Raw genomic sequence first — 15574 nt, 5'->3', positions numbered from 1 at the left:
CAAATTATTAAATTTCTCAGGATGAAAGTGTTACTGAAGCTACATATTGGATTTTGGAAATGAATATCCTTAGTGCTTTACAAGTTTTATAAAACAATATTTGAAATAAGTTGATAAACAGCATTCACCCTCTTTTCAAGGTAATACAGATGTGGAAAGTAGAAGCAGGATGAGGAGCCAGTTATTCATGGTTTCTATCCTTGAGGATAGCAAGTGCTTTTGGACTCAAAAAGAAGAGGATAATCTGATGATATGGGACTCAAGTCACTATATTAATTATTGGGTACCTTTAGCATTTCTCAGCATTTTACTAGGACCTTACTACGGTTATATGAGGTTACACTAAAAATTCTCTTTCCTATATTCTCCTAACCCACTGGGTTCTCTCCGTCCCCCACCCAAGACAATGTAAATTTGTTATATGCCCTTGGGAAGTTACTATTACTTTTAATCTATATAGTCTCTTCCCCATTTAATACAATTTGAAACATATCAGGGCTACTATAATGTAGCTTATATTTTTCACTTTAATAGTCACGTGACTTTTTTTTTTTTCTTAGAAACAACCACAAAACTTGATGATTTAGAGCAAAATCATTTCATCCTCTCATGGTTCTGGGAATCGAGTGGGCTTTGTAGATGGTTTTCTGATCATTCATGGGTTGCTATCAGTGCTGGGGCTAGATAGACTCAATCTCAACTGCTGCTAGCTATTGGTTGGAGCCCTCAATCTCAACTGCTGCTAGCTATTGGTTGGAGCCTCAGCCAGAACACCTGTCTTGAGTTTCCTCACAGCTTGATGGGTTGGTTCAAGAATGAGTGTCCCAAAAAGTACCAGGTGAAGCTGGGTGGCCTTTCATGACCTTGCCCCAGAAGTTACATAGATAGCATCAATCATGTTCTAGTTACAGACTCACAGATTCAAAGGAGGGATGTCAGCATCATGTAAGAAGAATGTGGCGTGGGAGATCTTGTTGAGGCCATCTTGGAGAACACATTCTGTCAAAGATCTATCCATATCATTTTATGAAGAGCATCGTCATTTTTCTTAGGTGGAACAGTATTCCATTGCATGGATCATATCAATGTATATTTAAGTCACTTCTCTAGTTTTGAATTTGCACATTGTTTTAGATTTTTGGCTGTTAATATAATTTAATTTAATATAATGTAGTATTGCAGTAAATAATTCATAGTACTTTCAGATGTATCCCAAGTATCTCTATGGTATAAATTCCTAGAAGTTGATTGCCTATATAAAAGGTTACATACATTTGTAGTTCTGATATAATTTTCTGACAGCCCTTCAACAACAATGTACAGAATGTGCCTGTTACTGTATATTAACTCAAAAGAGACTTGTAGATTTTGCCATTTTGCCATATTATGAGGAAGATCAAGAATCTTTTCATATTTTTAGAGCCCATTGTGTTTCTGTTAACTATAACTTCATGATATTTTTATGTGAATTCATTTTTAATAGATGCTATTCTATTTTATTTCATTTATTAATGTTAATTTCTCAGTATCTCTGTTTTATTCATATTTATTTTAGTAACTGGTAATATCACATTTTTTTACCATATTCTTATTGTTGGACATTTAATATTTGTATTTTTGATTGCTGTTTTAAGTAATCCTCTAATTGTGGACATTTTCTTGGAATATTTTTTTTCTCTCTGGAGTTAATTCTGTAAGATAGAGTTCTAGATGTAGTTACTGAACCAAAAATAATTTTATCTAATGATTATGGGATCAAAAGGATTCCAGTCTTTTCATCAATTTTTTCCTCCCTTGGAGATACTTCCAGTTGTTTTTTTTTTTTTTTTGTCATTGCTCAACTTAAATATGTTTTAAGATTACAAGTTTCTTGTAAGTGTTAACTCTGGGAGTTAAAATCTTCCTTGTCTTTTCTCCCTTCTTTAAGTTGTCCTTTTCCATTCCTGTGTTGTAAAATTCACAAATATTAGAACTTTTAAGCTTCCTTAGTGGATAGGTTTATTGCTAAGCATTAAAGAGTCACTTCAAGACAGTAATACTTTAATGATCTGAGAGGTTCCCTTGAGGTTGGGGAAGCATTAAGTGCTAGGTTCTTAAACCCAATGCAGAAGGTGTATCACTAAAGAGAAGGGGGAAAAAAAGAAGCTTCCCCCTTTCCAAATAAGCATTTTCATATCCTTTTAGGTAAATACCTAGAGGTGAGAATCCTGGATTGTGTATTACTATTTTTAATATTTTTTAATGTTTAATGTTTTCCATAGTGTCTTTATCAGTTTACATTCCCACCAACAGTGCACTAGGGTTGCCTTTTCCCCACATCCTTGTCAGCACTTGTTATTTCTGTTTTTTTTTAACTGGTCACTCTGACTGATGGGAGGTGATATTTCACTGTGGTTTTGAATTACATTTCCCTGATGATTAGTGACGTTGAGCATCTTTTCGTATGTCTGTTGGCCATCTGTATGTCTTTGGAAAAAAGTATTTAGGTCCTCTGCCCATTTTTTAATCAGACTTGGGTGTTTTGAGTTGTAGGAGTTTGTTACGTATTTTGCATATTAACCCCTTATTGGATACATCATTTGCAAATATTTTCTCCTGTTCAGCAGGTTACCTTTTCACTTCGTTGATGATTTCCTTTAAAGTACAAAAGCTTTGGGGCACCTGGGTGGCTCAGTCGGTTAGGCATCCGACTTCGGCTCAGGTAATGATCTCAGGGTTCGTGGGTTTGAGCCCCGAATGGGGCTCTGTGCTGACAGCTCAGAGCCTAGAGCCTGTTTCAGATTCTGTGTCTCCCTCTTTCTCTGCCGCTCCCCCACTGGCGCTCTGTCTCCCTCTGTCTCAAAAATAAACAAACATTAAAAAAATACTAAAAAAAAATAAAGTACAAAAGCTTTTTAGTTTGATGTAGTCTGGATTGTTTATTTTTGCCTCTGGAGTTTTTAACTCTGACTTGGCCACACTTAATTTCTAGCAATTTGTCAATTACAGCTTAGGTTTTTCTACCTGAGCTGGTTTGCTCATCCTTCTGCTCTGAGGTTATCCTTACCATATCCACCTTTCTGTACAATTTTGGGAGTAGCATATTGCCTTCTCCCCTCAATTTTCTTACAGATCAAAGAAGAGTTGACAATTTTTCAGTTCATCTTTTTACTTGTTAGGATGGTGTGGCTACTTCTAAGCACCATACATGCAGACCTGGAAGCCAGAAGTGTCTTTTCCTTGCATATTACGGGAATTTAATAAAGTACTGTTTAAACCATTTAATACAGTACCTATTGTCCACAGATAAAATGTCTTTCAAAGACACACATCCCTTAAAGCTAAGTTAATTTCATTAACTTTTTCTGTATTGATGTTCCTTGGAGAACATTTGTCTGAAAACTAGTTAGTAACTTCTCACAACCTCTCCCCTTTCTTCACCTTTCCTCTTTGTAATGTGTTCATTCTGCTTCCCAGTTTATTATTTGATACATCCTTGTTATATAAATCCAATCTGGTGAGAAAAGACTTTATAAGTTTTGGACTTGTGGTGGGATAAGCACAGATTCTTAGCCTTGAAGGTTCATTTACTGATTTTATCAGTCCCATCATAGAGTGTTCAGGTTTGGGGCCCTAACTTAATACTAACCAAACTCAAATTCTTAAGACTAATTTAAAAACAATATTCATAGTTTGGTATCAGAAATACTACCGTGGTAATGTTCAGCAGGTAACATGTGACTAGCTTATGTCCTGATTAGTAGATTCCTTTAAGAGAGTTAGGTATCCTTAAATATTTTCCAAGATTGCAATTCATTTAGCAGCAGTTGCCTTTAGGTGTTGTTGGATGTTTTTTGTTGTAAAATATGCATGACATAAAGTTTATAGTTTAAACATTTAAAAAAAATAAAAATAGGAGCACCTAGGTGGCTCAGTCGGTTAAGCATCCATCTTCGGCTCAGATCATGATCTCTCCGTCTGTGAGTTTGAGCCCCGCATCAGGCTCCATGCTGACCACTCAGAGCCTGGAGCCTGCTTCAGATTCTGTGTCTCCCTGTCTCTCTCTGCCCTTCCCCCGCTCACACACACACACACACACACACACTCTTTCTCTCTCTCTCTCTCTCTCTCTCAAAAATGAATAAGCGTTAATAATAATGAAAGTAACAAAAGTAAGTAACAGTTCTGGAACATTCAGTACATTAACGTGCAGCCATCAGGACTGAACATCTTCAGAACTTTTTCATCTTCCCCAACTGACACTCTGTTTATTAGGCAATAACTTCCCATTCTCCCCCACCTTTATCCGTAGCAAATAACCATTCTATTTTCCCTCTAAGAATTTCACTGTGTAGGAATCTCATATAAGGGGAATTATACAATATTTGTCTTTTTGTCATTGGCTTATTTCACTTAAGATGTCATTAAGGTTCATCCATATTCTCATGTGTCAGAATTTCCTTTTTACAACGGAATAATGTTCCACCATATGTATAATAAAGACCACATTCTGCTTATCTTCCATTGATCCTTCATTGTGGATTTTGGGTTTTCTTCCACCTTCTGGGTATTGTGAATAAATACTGCTGTGAACATTGGTATACAAGTATCTGTTGAAGTCCTTGCTTTCACATCTTTTGGGTGTATACTCAAGTGGAATTGCTGGATCATCTGGTGATTCTGCTTAATATTTTTGAAGAATCTGTCATTTTCCACAGTAGTGCCCCATTTTATATTCCCATCAGTGCACAAGAGTTCTAATTTTTCCATATCCTTGCCAGCTCTTTGATTTCTGTTGTTTTGATCATAGCTGTCCTAATGGGTGTGAACTAGTGTCTCATTGTGGTATTGATTTTCATTTTCCTACTAGTGATGTTAAGCATTTTCATTAGCTTCTTGGTCATTTGCATATCTTCTTTGGACAAATGTGTATTTCTTTGCCCAATTCTTAATTAGATGTTTGGGGTTTTGTGTTGTTGAATTGTAGGATTTCTTTATGTATTCTGAATATCAATCTCTTATTAGATGCTCATTGATTAAGAATGAATCTTATGTGATTAGTGATTTATAGATCATCTCGTAAGATGGATTTGCTTTTAGAAATATTGCCATCTTTTTACATAGTACCCGTCTAGTAAAAATTTTTTTTAGCTTGGGGCACCTAGGTAAAGTTAAGTCAGTTAAACGTCTGACTTCAGCTCAGGTCATGATCTCATAGTTTGTGAGTTCAAGCCCCATGTTGGGCTCTGTGCTGACAGCTCAGAGCCTGGAGCCTGCTTTAGATTCTGTGTTTCCCTCTCTCTCTGACCCCTCCCCTATTCATGCTGTGTCTCTCTCTCAAAAATAAATAAACATTAAAAAAATTTTTTTTTTTTTTTTTACCTTGTTGCCAGGCTTTTGGAGTATTTTCTTTTTGGGTTTAGTTACTGTATGTTTCCTGTCTGCCCTAGTCTTTTTTTATCCTCCTTCTGTTTCTTACATTAACTGAAATGTAACTCTTTCCTGAATACGTGGTTTTTGCTGTCATAATCCACTGGGTACTCTTCACAATGCACATATGATTTTAATGGGAAATAATAATAGGCTTAGTTTTTTTATTTTGCCTGCTGTTAGCTTTAGACTTCCGTATATTCTTCTCTGTGTACAATTTTATTATCTGAAGTCAGTGCTTATCTGAGAAAATCCATTATACTCAATTACTGCTATTGATACTCTTCCCAACAAGCCAGTTTCTACCCTGATAATTTTGGTACCTGCTTTAATCTACATATTAAAATCTTGATGCTGCTTGGTCAATTCCTGCCATCCTTCTCCCTGATTGGATATTCATCTTGGAGTTTGATTCAGATCCATTGAACTCATTTATTAAATTCCTTGCCTCTAAAAAACTTTGCTTCTGCAAATCACTCCCAAACAGTCTCTAACTTGGATTTTATGATCTGCTTCTGAGAACCTCAACCAAGACCCTTCTCTCTAGCAATTCTATTCCTTACCTTTCAGTTTTGAAAGGCCTCAAATCCACTACGTATAAGGGAGAACATTCAGTCATGATTCTACTGTGAGGAGACTACTGTTATTTTAATTTTTTCTGTGCACTTCTGGTCATGTTCCTACATAGATGTACCATATACCTACCAGGAATTTATATATATATATATATATTTTTTTTACTTTTTGGCAATTAAAGGTTATTTTATAACCATTTTTAATGTAATTGCTATTTAATACCTACGAAGTCACCAGTACCTTTGCATTTATACATTTCGGTTGTTTCTAATTGTTAAGTACAAAATTCTTTCTTTCTAAAGGTTTCTTCTTCCTATTCTCCTGCTCCCCATACCATCTTTTGGAGATTCCATGAGGTACTAGATTAACAAGTGTCAGCATTTTCATTATTTTGCTACATGTTGGCAAAATTATTTTCAAAACAGTTATATCACCAGCAATGTGAGTTTTTGCCACACTTTTTCAAGGTTTTTTTTTCATAAGGAAGTAAAATAACTTTTCTTTTGACTTTTTGCTGTAAGGATGATTTTGTTACTAGTGATGTTGACTTTTTTTTCCTTAGGTTATATTCCTTTTGTGAATTTTCTTTACACATTTATCCTTGATGCTTTGGGAGTTTTGCTGAAGATTTATATGAGCTATCTACATATTAAAATTTAATCCTTTAATATTCACTGTAGAAATTTTCCAAAAATGTGTTCATCCCTGTGTTATGGGTGTATGATACATGTTGGCAGATAAAATCTCATTTTTTTATGTAATCAAACTGATAGTCATATAGGATTTTTGGTCAATTCTAATAACATAATCCTTTTCTATCAGATTTGATACAAAGTTGAGGGTTGGGGTGGTATTGGTTCCTTGGTTTTTCTCTATTATGCCCTTCTGTTCAATTCATGTAGAATCATTTTAGTTGTTAGATTAAACTCTGATTTATTAACCTTTGGATAATGCTATTATCCGGATAATGCTTTGGATATTTTTCCCCTGGCTCATTGTATTGCAGTGTCTCTTCCTTGCTTATTATTTATGAAGGTCTTGCACATTATAGGCCTTTGGTATTTGCAGATTTAACATTTACAGTTTCAGCTATCTCAGCTGACTGCAAGGTCTGTGATTTGCTAATTTGTAGTGTTGCTGAAACTGAAATGTTACTTGCTTGCTGCCAGGCTTACCAATAGGAACTGATCTTGTAGCTCAAAGAGGGAGCCTTTTAGACAGGCCAGCACCCACATCTCAACACAGCTTTGTTTTTCTCTACTTGTCGTCGCGTACACAGTAACTCTCGAAGTGATAAAAGCTGTTTCTTTGTGAAATATGGGCCCGAAAAGAAAACCAACTGCTAGTGCTGGTGATGAAGTGAAGAGAAAATGAAGAGGTCTAAGAAAGTGATGGTTCTTAGCCAGAAAATAGACGTTTTGGATAAATTAAAGTGGTTGTGCAGATTAAGGTAAGTTGGTGGTGGTTAATGTTGCTACAGTATCGATGTAGTAGTGTATATTTTGAGTGTCAGAATTTATTTTTATAACTTTATAAATGATTAGCAATGTGATTTTAGAAGCATTAAGGATTTGAAGATGTCAGCTGTACTTCACTGAGTTTTATGGGGGAAGTTAAGTTTTATGGGGGAGGTATTTGAAAATTTGCGAACATTAGGGAATCATGATGGCCTTGCAATATGTAATGTTTCAATAACGCTGAATTGTCCCATAACATAATATTTCTGTTCTTGTGGCACTACAGCACTTTTAATTGTTTTAATGTGGTTTTGATGTACCCTAAAACCCCATCCCCCTGGCCTCTTAATACTGTTACTTTTTTTCCACCCCCATCATTATGCTCTATCATAGCACATGAATAACAGTATGGTGTTAACCAAGTTAAAGAGATCTTGATGGTATTTTGTTTGATACTGTGTTAGTTATATAATAACTTGGGTAAAGAGAGGCCTTTTGAAATGTCTATTTTTTTTCCCCATTTGGGAACTATTTGTCTATTCAGATGTTATCAAAGATACCCCCAAAATAGACATATCTTTTATGAACTTCTTTTAGCAAACATTTTGAATATTTATATGAACTGGGATTTTTATTATTGGGTATGGAGAATAATAGCTAACAGTAATTTCCCAAGAGACTCCTAGTCTAGAAGAAAAAGATTACATAAATCAGTGTTTATAAAAAATGTGAAAATGTTCATGGCACAGAGTTGGGGGCTATTAAATAGGGTGTGATGAAGGATGCTAAGAGGAGTTAAGTGAATTGATTGTTCTTGTTCTTTGTTAATATAATTGGGATCCATTTTCCTCCAAGCATAACAACTAAAACCCTGGTTATTGCCAGTGTGTTGTAAGGCTGTTGACTTTGATCTGTTCTGGCCCATTTAAAGAACTCATTATTTTATCTGTTCTTTTTTAGTTAATGCCTTTGGATTTCCTTGTCAGTCATGCCTCTTAAAAATAATCTCTTTTCAATAATCTTTTTTAATTTTTTTATTTTTACATTTATTTATTTTTGAGAGACAGAGACAGAGCACAAGTGGGGGAGGGGCAGAGAGAGAGAGGGAGACACAATCTGAAGCAGGCTCCAGGCTCTGAGCTGTCAGCACAGAGCCCGATGCGGGGCTCGAACCCACGAGAACTGCGAGATCATGACCTGAGTCCTTGAGCTGAAGTCGGACGCTTAACCAACTGAACCACCCAGGCACCCCACAATAATCTATTTTATTATAAGGATATTTGAAATGTTAATAAATAATGGTGATGGTGGACATTCTTGTTTGGTTTCTAGATTTAGAGAGACTGTTTAAGTGCTTTCCTATTAAGCAAAATGCTAATTTCAGGCTTACAATAGACACTTGATAAACTTTAAGGAAGATTCCTACATGTATATTAGGAATGGATATTGCCTCAAATGCCCTTTTGTCATTTATTTAAATACATGGTTTTTCTTTTTTAGCCTGCTGGTGTGAGTGCTTTGTGATTGTGAATCTACAGTTATGGGTTATTGTTGTTTTAATGTATTTGTTGAAATTTCCTTGCCTGTATTTTATTTGTCATTTTTGTACATGCATTTATTAAAAAAAGATTGGTAGCCTTTTGTAATATCTTTAACTGGTTTGAGATTCAGATTATATTTCCTTTAAGGCAGCATAACTATTAATTATGTCTCTGAGCCTAGAGTTGATTTATGGAAGTGTAAATGAATGTTTTTACTCCCAGTGTATTTGTGAACATAGAAAAGAGAAAACAGTCTGAATGCAAATTATCCAGTTTTTTTTTCCAAGTTGCATCAAACAGTATAGTTTGAGAAATAGCCTATAGTTTGTGATGCATCTTTTTCCTTTTTTCATTTTATGAAAAAAAGGAGTATTGTTTTTGAGGCTTAAGTGTTTAAAAATATTTTTTTATTCTACAGAAGAACTTTTCATGACTGAAAAAGTGACATGGTGCTTTTTTTGGTGTCCTTTACCATATATACAGGATTTAAGTAAATGGAATATTTTTGCTAATTTTGTATGTTAAGGTCAATGAATTAGAACATATTTTAATTATGATTAGCTACTTCTGAGAATTCACAGAACTATTCATTAGAATCTGCTTAAGATAAAGATATTTCCAATTATGACATTTATAAAACTGAGAAGGTTATAGTTGCTAATATAAAGCCAGCAACCAGTTGACCTTATAAAAAATACAGTGAAAAATAAATACTATATTTAAGGTAAAATAAAATATCTAATTAGACTTGGCTTATTCAGCACATGTGATATTAACTAGTGAATCACTTATGAAAAATTGACATCACTAGATAAACTACAGTTTACAGAAATGGATCATAATTCTCTTGCATGATAGGACAGGGTTTTAGAAAAAAAAATTTTTTAACCTTTATTTATATTTGAGAGAGAGACAGTGTGTGAACAGGGGAAGAGCAGAGAGAGAGGGAGTCACAGAATGTGAAGCAGGCTCCAGGCTCCAGGCTCCAAGCTGTCATCACAGAGCCTGATGGCGGGGCTTGAACTCATGAACTGTGAGATCATGACCTGAACCAAAGTCTGACATTCAATGGACTGAGCCACCCAGGCACCCCAGAGTTTTAGAAAATTTTATAACTTAATTCTGTGCTAGTTTGGGAGAAAGTTGAATAATCACCCCTTGAGCTGAAAGTAAAAGGGGAGGGCATACTAATTTATAATGAATGATAGAGTAGCAGAGGATTAATTACCAAAGTTAATGAAGGAAAACAACTGTAAGATGTCAGCATGCTGCTAAAAAATGGCTAAGTGTAGGTCTGGTTCTAAGTATCTTTATTTTAGTGCAGCTAGCTACACTTAGAAACTTACTCTAACAATTTTTAGTTTATTTTGAGAGTGAGAGAAAGAATGAGTGGGGGAAGGGCAGAGAGGAAGAGAGAATTCCAAGCAGGCTCTGCACTGTCAGCACAGAGCCCAATGCAGGGCTCTCTCTCAGGAACCATAAGATCATGACCTGAGCTGGAATCAGGAGTTGGATGCTTAGCCAACTGAGCCACCCAGGCACCCCCTAACAACTGATATTTTAAAGTTCAATTCACTTGATTATAAACTACCTTTTATGAATCAATTTCTTTTCATTTTTTTAAAGTATCCATTACAGTGTTTTTCCTGATGTTTATTTCTAGAGCTAAGAGGATTATGATGGAAATTTTACTTCCTATTCTCAAGAAGCAGTTCAGAAAATAAATGATATGTAATTTGCAAGATTGGACAGCGAACTTCTTAACCTTAAAAGCAAAAATATCTCCATAAAATAATACTTTACTTGGCTCAGTCAGTAGAGCTTGCAACTCTTGGTCATGAGTTTGAGCCTGATGTTTGGTGTAGAAATTACTTTTTTAAAAAAAGGATACTTTCTTGTTAAAATCTAAGAAAAGAACTGATGAAAGAGCACATATGCAAAAAGTCCTTATGGCAAGGACTGAAACAGGAGTTAATATTGAATCTGAATTTAACAAATTAAGTTTAGGTTGAGTTCATAACGATTATGAAAATTAAAGTTTTATCATGTTTTGAAGGAAAAACATCATAACAAAAAATACTTAGTCATAAAGGACTGGAACTAAATCACCAGACTATGCCAATAAATACCAGGAGAATGGGGCAGGGGGCGTGGGGTTGACAATGTAGGTGGTGTAGTAATAGGTATGCCCGTCCTCTCTATCAGCTCCCCGCCCCTTGCAATTTTTCAAGAATATCAGTGTATATTTCTTGAACTGTTTTAAAATTAAAAAATTCTTAAATTTGTAATGTGTAGAGCGATTTAAGAAATATTACTAAACCTATTTAGTGTTACAATAAACTTTTTAAGAATATAGAAAAATCTTTGAATCTGATTTTACTATGAAGGTCTAACAAGCATGTATGTATATCAAGCTTTGAAGCACAGACCTCTCAGGTGTCTAAAGCCACTATTAACTGTGCATGTACAGTGTATCCTATGTCCAGGTGGTTTCTATACTGTGAAAATATTAGGGGGGAAATGATGCTAAACTTATTGCAGACATTTTCTTCTTTCAGCTGCTTTCCTAACCCAAACTGTGTGTCTTGATGACACAACAGTAAAGTTTGAAATATGGGATACAGCTGGTCAAGAACGATACCATAGCCTAGCACCAATGTACTACAGAGGAGCACAAGCAGCCATAGTTGTATATGATATCACAAATGAGGTAAGTAGAAATGTATTCTACACTGAAACTACTTTGACTATACATTTCTTGTATTCAGAATTTCAATTAGAGAAAAGTTTTTTTTTAACTTTTTTTTTTCGATACCCAACCATGACATTTCTGCCAAAGCTTTCATGAGATGGAAGAACTGATTAAAAAAAAAAAAGATGAAATTGTCTCAAATAATACAATAATCCTAAGCACTTCTTTCCGAGTTACATTGAAGAGTTTGTAGCTTTGTCTTACTTACAGAGACTCTCCCTAACCATTTTTTGACCCTGTGCCAAATAGCTGTTTCTTTGTTTCCCAGGAGTCCTTTGCCAGAGCCAAAAACTGGGTTAAAGAACTTCAGAGGCAAGCCAGTCCTAACATTGTAATAGCTTTATCAGGAAACAAGGCTGACCTTGCAAATAAAAGAGCTGTCGATTTCCAGGTATGTTTGAAGGCACATATGTATTGTAAATTTTCCTTCTGTATCTACACTTGAATTAGTTATTTTAAAGCCATGCAAATAATAGAAAATATCAGTTTTTTAAGGAAATGTTGATCTACTGTATGTAATAAAATGCTTCTCATGACAAATCTGAATTTTTAAATATCTTCACATAATTGTAATATATAAATACTCTCAAAGATTTTGTTGATCTAAACAATTACAAAAGAAGTGATTTTTCACAAATAGTGCAGAAATCTATAAAGCAAAAGATTACTGACTGCCTCCTACCCTAATCCCTCCACCCCCACACATACTTTAGTATCCTTCCTAACCTTTTTTATTTATCTGCCAATGTTTATATTAGCATACATACATATATACACATACAGCTTATACTACGTGGTTCTTAAAAGGCCTTCAAAAATGAAGGCTCAAAAATCCACTTATAGGTTATTTATTCTAGCTAACTAAGAATGTTCCCTTCTGCAAAATAAAGCACAATTATTTATTTACTTACCTGTGTTTATTTTTGAGAAAGAGCATGAGTAGGGAAGGGACAGAGAGAGAAGGGGACGGAGAATCTCAAGTGCATTCTGCTCTGACAGCAGCGAGTCCAATGTGGGGCTTAAACTCACAGATCATGAGATCATGACCTGAGCCAAAGTCATACACCCAACCAATGAGCCACCCATGCACCCCTAAAGTAAAATTATTTAAAACAAATGTCCCTAGTTAGACATTTTTAAACTTTCCCTCTTCTCTCCCTCTTTAGTTTCTCTACTATATATGGTATATAGTAGAAACTGTACACTGCATACTATACTGTATATATATAGTGTGTGTATGTGTATATACTATATATATATATAGTGTGTACTATATACATATAGTATCAGTGGTGGCATAATTGTCTTTGATGATGGCTGTTGGTGGAGTACATGGACTGAAAGGGAACTACTATTTCTTGCACCATTAGGTAGTAAGCTGAGCATATTGCTACCATTGCAATTGTGATTTTATTTAATTCTGGTTACAGTCCTATGAGGTATAATATCTATTACCCTGAGATGGTTCGTCCCCAGCATAGAGTGTGGGAGATAGAGCAGTTAAGTTATAGTCAAAAGTGGCCCTCTCACACAATTCAAAGGAACCTCATTTTTTTTCCTTTAAGTTGGAAAGATAATTGGTTGCTCTTCACAACTGTGAGGCTTAAAGGCAATAATATATGTAAAATGTAAAGCATGACAAAAATATAGTAATTTTTAAAGGAATGGTTCATGACATACTCAAAATATTGTTAGCCATTTAGTGTTTGAAGCCAGTATTAGATACTAGGATTCCCTTTGTCTTCATTGTGAGTAATGAGCATAAATAAAATTTGCTATAGAGATCTAAGAGACTTTTATATTTAGAATAGGAGAATTTTCCACCCTCTGGAACTCACTATTTGAAATCAAATTTTAATGTCAGATCACATGAATCAGAATGGAATAGTGCAAGAAGTTAAGGCAAAAAGAAATTTGAAAAGGTATCCTACAAGAGTGCTGTTATCTCCCTATTACCTTTAGTAGTAATTGCTTATTACCCAGTTGCTGATTATAGGTAGTCAAGTTGGAGTAGTAATAAGCCTCTTTTTCTATAACAAAAATAAGGCAGGTATAGTATGTGCAAAGTATTTATCTCATTTTTTTGTTCTATAAACAGGAAGCACAGTCCTATGCAGATGACAACAGTTTATTATTCATGGAGACATCAGCTAAAACATCAATGAATGTAAATGAAATATTCATGGCAATAGGTAAGTTTTCAAACAGTAAATGTAGGCAAAACAAATTACACTGGGGCATATTTGGTTTGTCTTTTTAAAATTTATTTATTTATTTGTTTTGAGAGAGCACTAAGCATGCAAGCACAAGCAGGCAAGGGGCCGAGAGGGAGATAGAGAATCCCAAGCTGGCTCCACGCTGTTAGTGCAGAGCCAGAAGTGGGGCTTGATCCCATAAACCATGAGACCATGACCTGAGCTTAAAGCAAGAGCCAGACACTTAACTGACTGAGCCACCCAGGTGCCCAATCTTTTTAAAAATTCTTGATTTTTTTTTTTAAATGATTCTTCTCTTCTAGATCCATTCCAAGAATTATTTTGTTAGTAATATTGTTAAATTTGAAAGACTATTATCTATTTATTAGGTTGTAGTACTTTTCAGTTTAGTTAAATTTCTTCTAGGTGAGTTGAAAGCCCGGACTTTGAGCTAATAGTTCAAGCAGATATATGTCTAAAGATTTCAATGAGAAGTTTGGATAAGTATGTTTTTCTATTAGATTATACTTTTTATAGAAAAGGAAAATAAGCTCAGAGCAATATTTATCAGGGCAGGGGCACCTGGGTGGCTCAGTCGGTTGAGTGTCCGACTTCAGCTCAGGTCATGATCTCGCTGTCCGTGAGTTCAAGCCCCGCGTCGGGCTCTGTGCTGACGGCTCAGAGCCTGGAGCCTGTTTCGGATTCTGTGTCTCCCTCTCTCTCTGCCCCTCTCCCACTCATCCTCTCTTTGTCTCTCTCTCTCTCTGCAAAAATAAACAAACTTAAAAAAAAAATTTTAAATATTTATCAGGGCAAAATATGGGCATAAAGAGATTTCTTTCTCACTGATGATTGACTGTTTTCATGTGCACTTTGCCCTGAACAAGGGCTATTTTTCTTTCTCACGTTCTTTTCAAAGCACTGATTGACAAATATAACTCAAGTATGCACATGTTATGTAAGTATGCAAATTATTGTAATCAAATATTTTAATGGAGAAAGTTTCAAAGCACTGAGGCACAGAGGTGCTCTGAACAATATAAACAACACACTTGGGGCTCCTGGGTGGGCCAGTTGGTTAAGCATCCATCCGACTTTGGCTCAAGTTATGATCTCACAATACATGGGGTCGAGCCCTGCGTTGGGCTCTGTGCTGGCAGCTCAGAGTCTGGAACCAGCTTCAGATTCTCTGTCTCCCTCTCACTCTGCCTCTCCCCTGCTCACGCTATGTCTCTCTCCAAAAATTAACATTAAAAAAAATTTTTTTTAAATATATAAATAACATGCTTTATAGTAGCTCGGTGGTCATTTGACCTACCTAGTGCTCTTACTTTTTCCTTTAAGGTAATTTTAACTGGTAATGATTGTGATTCCACATTTGTTGATTATAAAGCAATGAAGTTAGCGTACTAATAAGGATGCTTTCTATTTTCTGTAACAAAAATATAAGTATTTCTATTGACCTTAACCTCCTTCCAGTAATTTTTTTTTTTTTAATGTTTATTTATTCTTTGAGAGAGAGAGCACAATCAGGGGAAGGGGCAGAGAGAGGGAGACACAGAATCCGAAGCAGGCTCCAGGCTCTGAGCTGTCAGCACAGAGCACAAGAGATCATGACCTGAGCAGAAGTTGGATTCCTGACTG

At 35.3% G+C, this 15574-nt stretch overlaps 1 protein-coding gene across 3 annotated transcripts in view; it reads left to right on the top strand.

Annotated features, from left to right (window-relative positions):
* Positions 1 to 15574, top strand: part of RAB5A (RAB5A, member RAS oncogene family) — a 30694-nt gene that overhangs the window by 11203 nt on the left and 3917 nt on the right. The window contains exons 3-6 of one of the 3 annotated variants that reach the window (XR_004344079.1): positions 7265 to 7435; positions 11542 to 11693; positions 12004 to 12126; positions 13834 to 13927. Coding sequence is in view for 2 of the 3 variants with exons in the window: in XM_030328858.1 (XP_030184718.1) it covers positions 7356 to 7435; positions 11525 to 11693; positions 12004 to 12126; positions 13834 to 13927 (466 nt within the window). In the remaining variant the exon portion in view is untranslated. Of the gene's footprint in view, positions 1 to 7264; positions 7436 to 11524; positions 11694 to 12003; positions 12127 to 13833; positions 13928 to 15574 lie in introns of all 3 variants that reach the window. The other 2 variants (XM_030328858.1, XM_030328857.2) reach the window with 2 other exon arrangements.

This window comes from Lynx canadensis, chromosome C2 (assembly GCF_007474595.2).
Source record: "Lynx canadensis isolate LIC74 chromosome C2, mLynCan4.pri.v2, whole genome shotgun sequence".
Classification (NCBI taxonomy): Eukaryota; Metazoa; Chordata; class Mammalia; order Carnivora; family Felidae; genus Lynx; species Lynx canadensis.
This window is presented reverse-complemented; position numbering and strand designations above follow the sequence as displayed.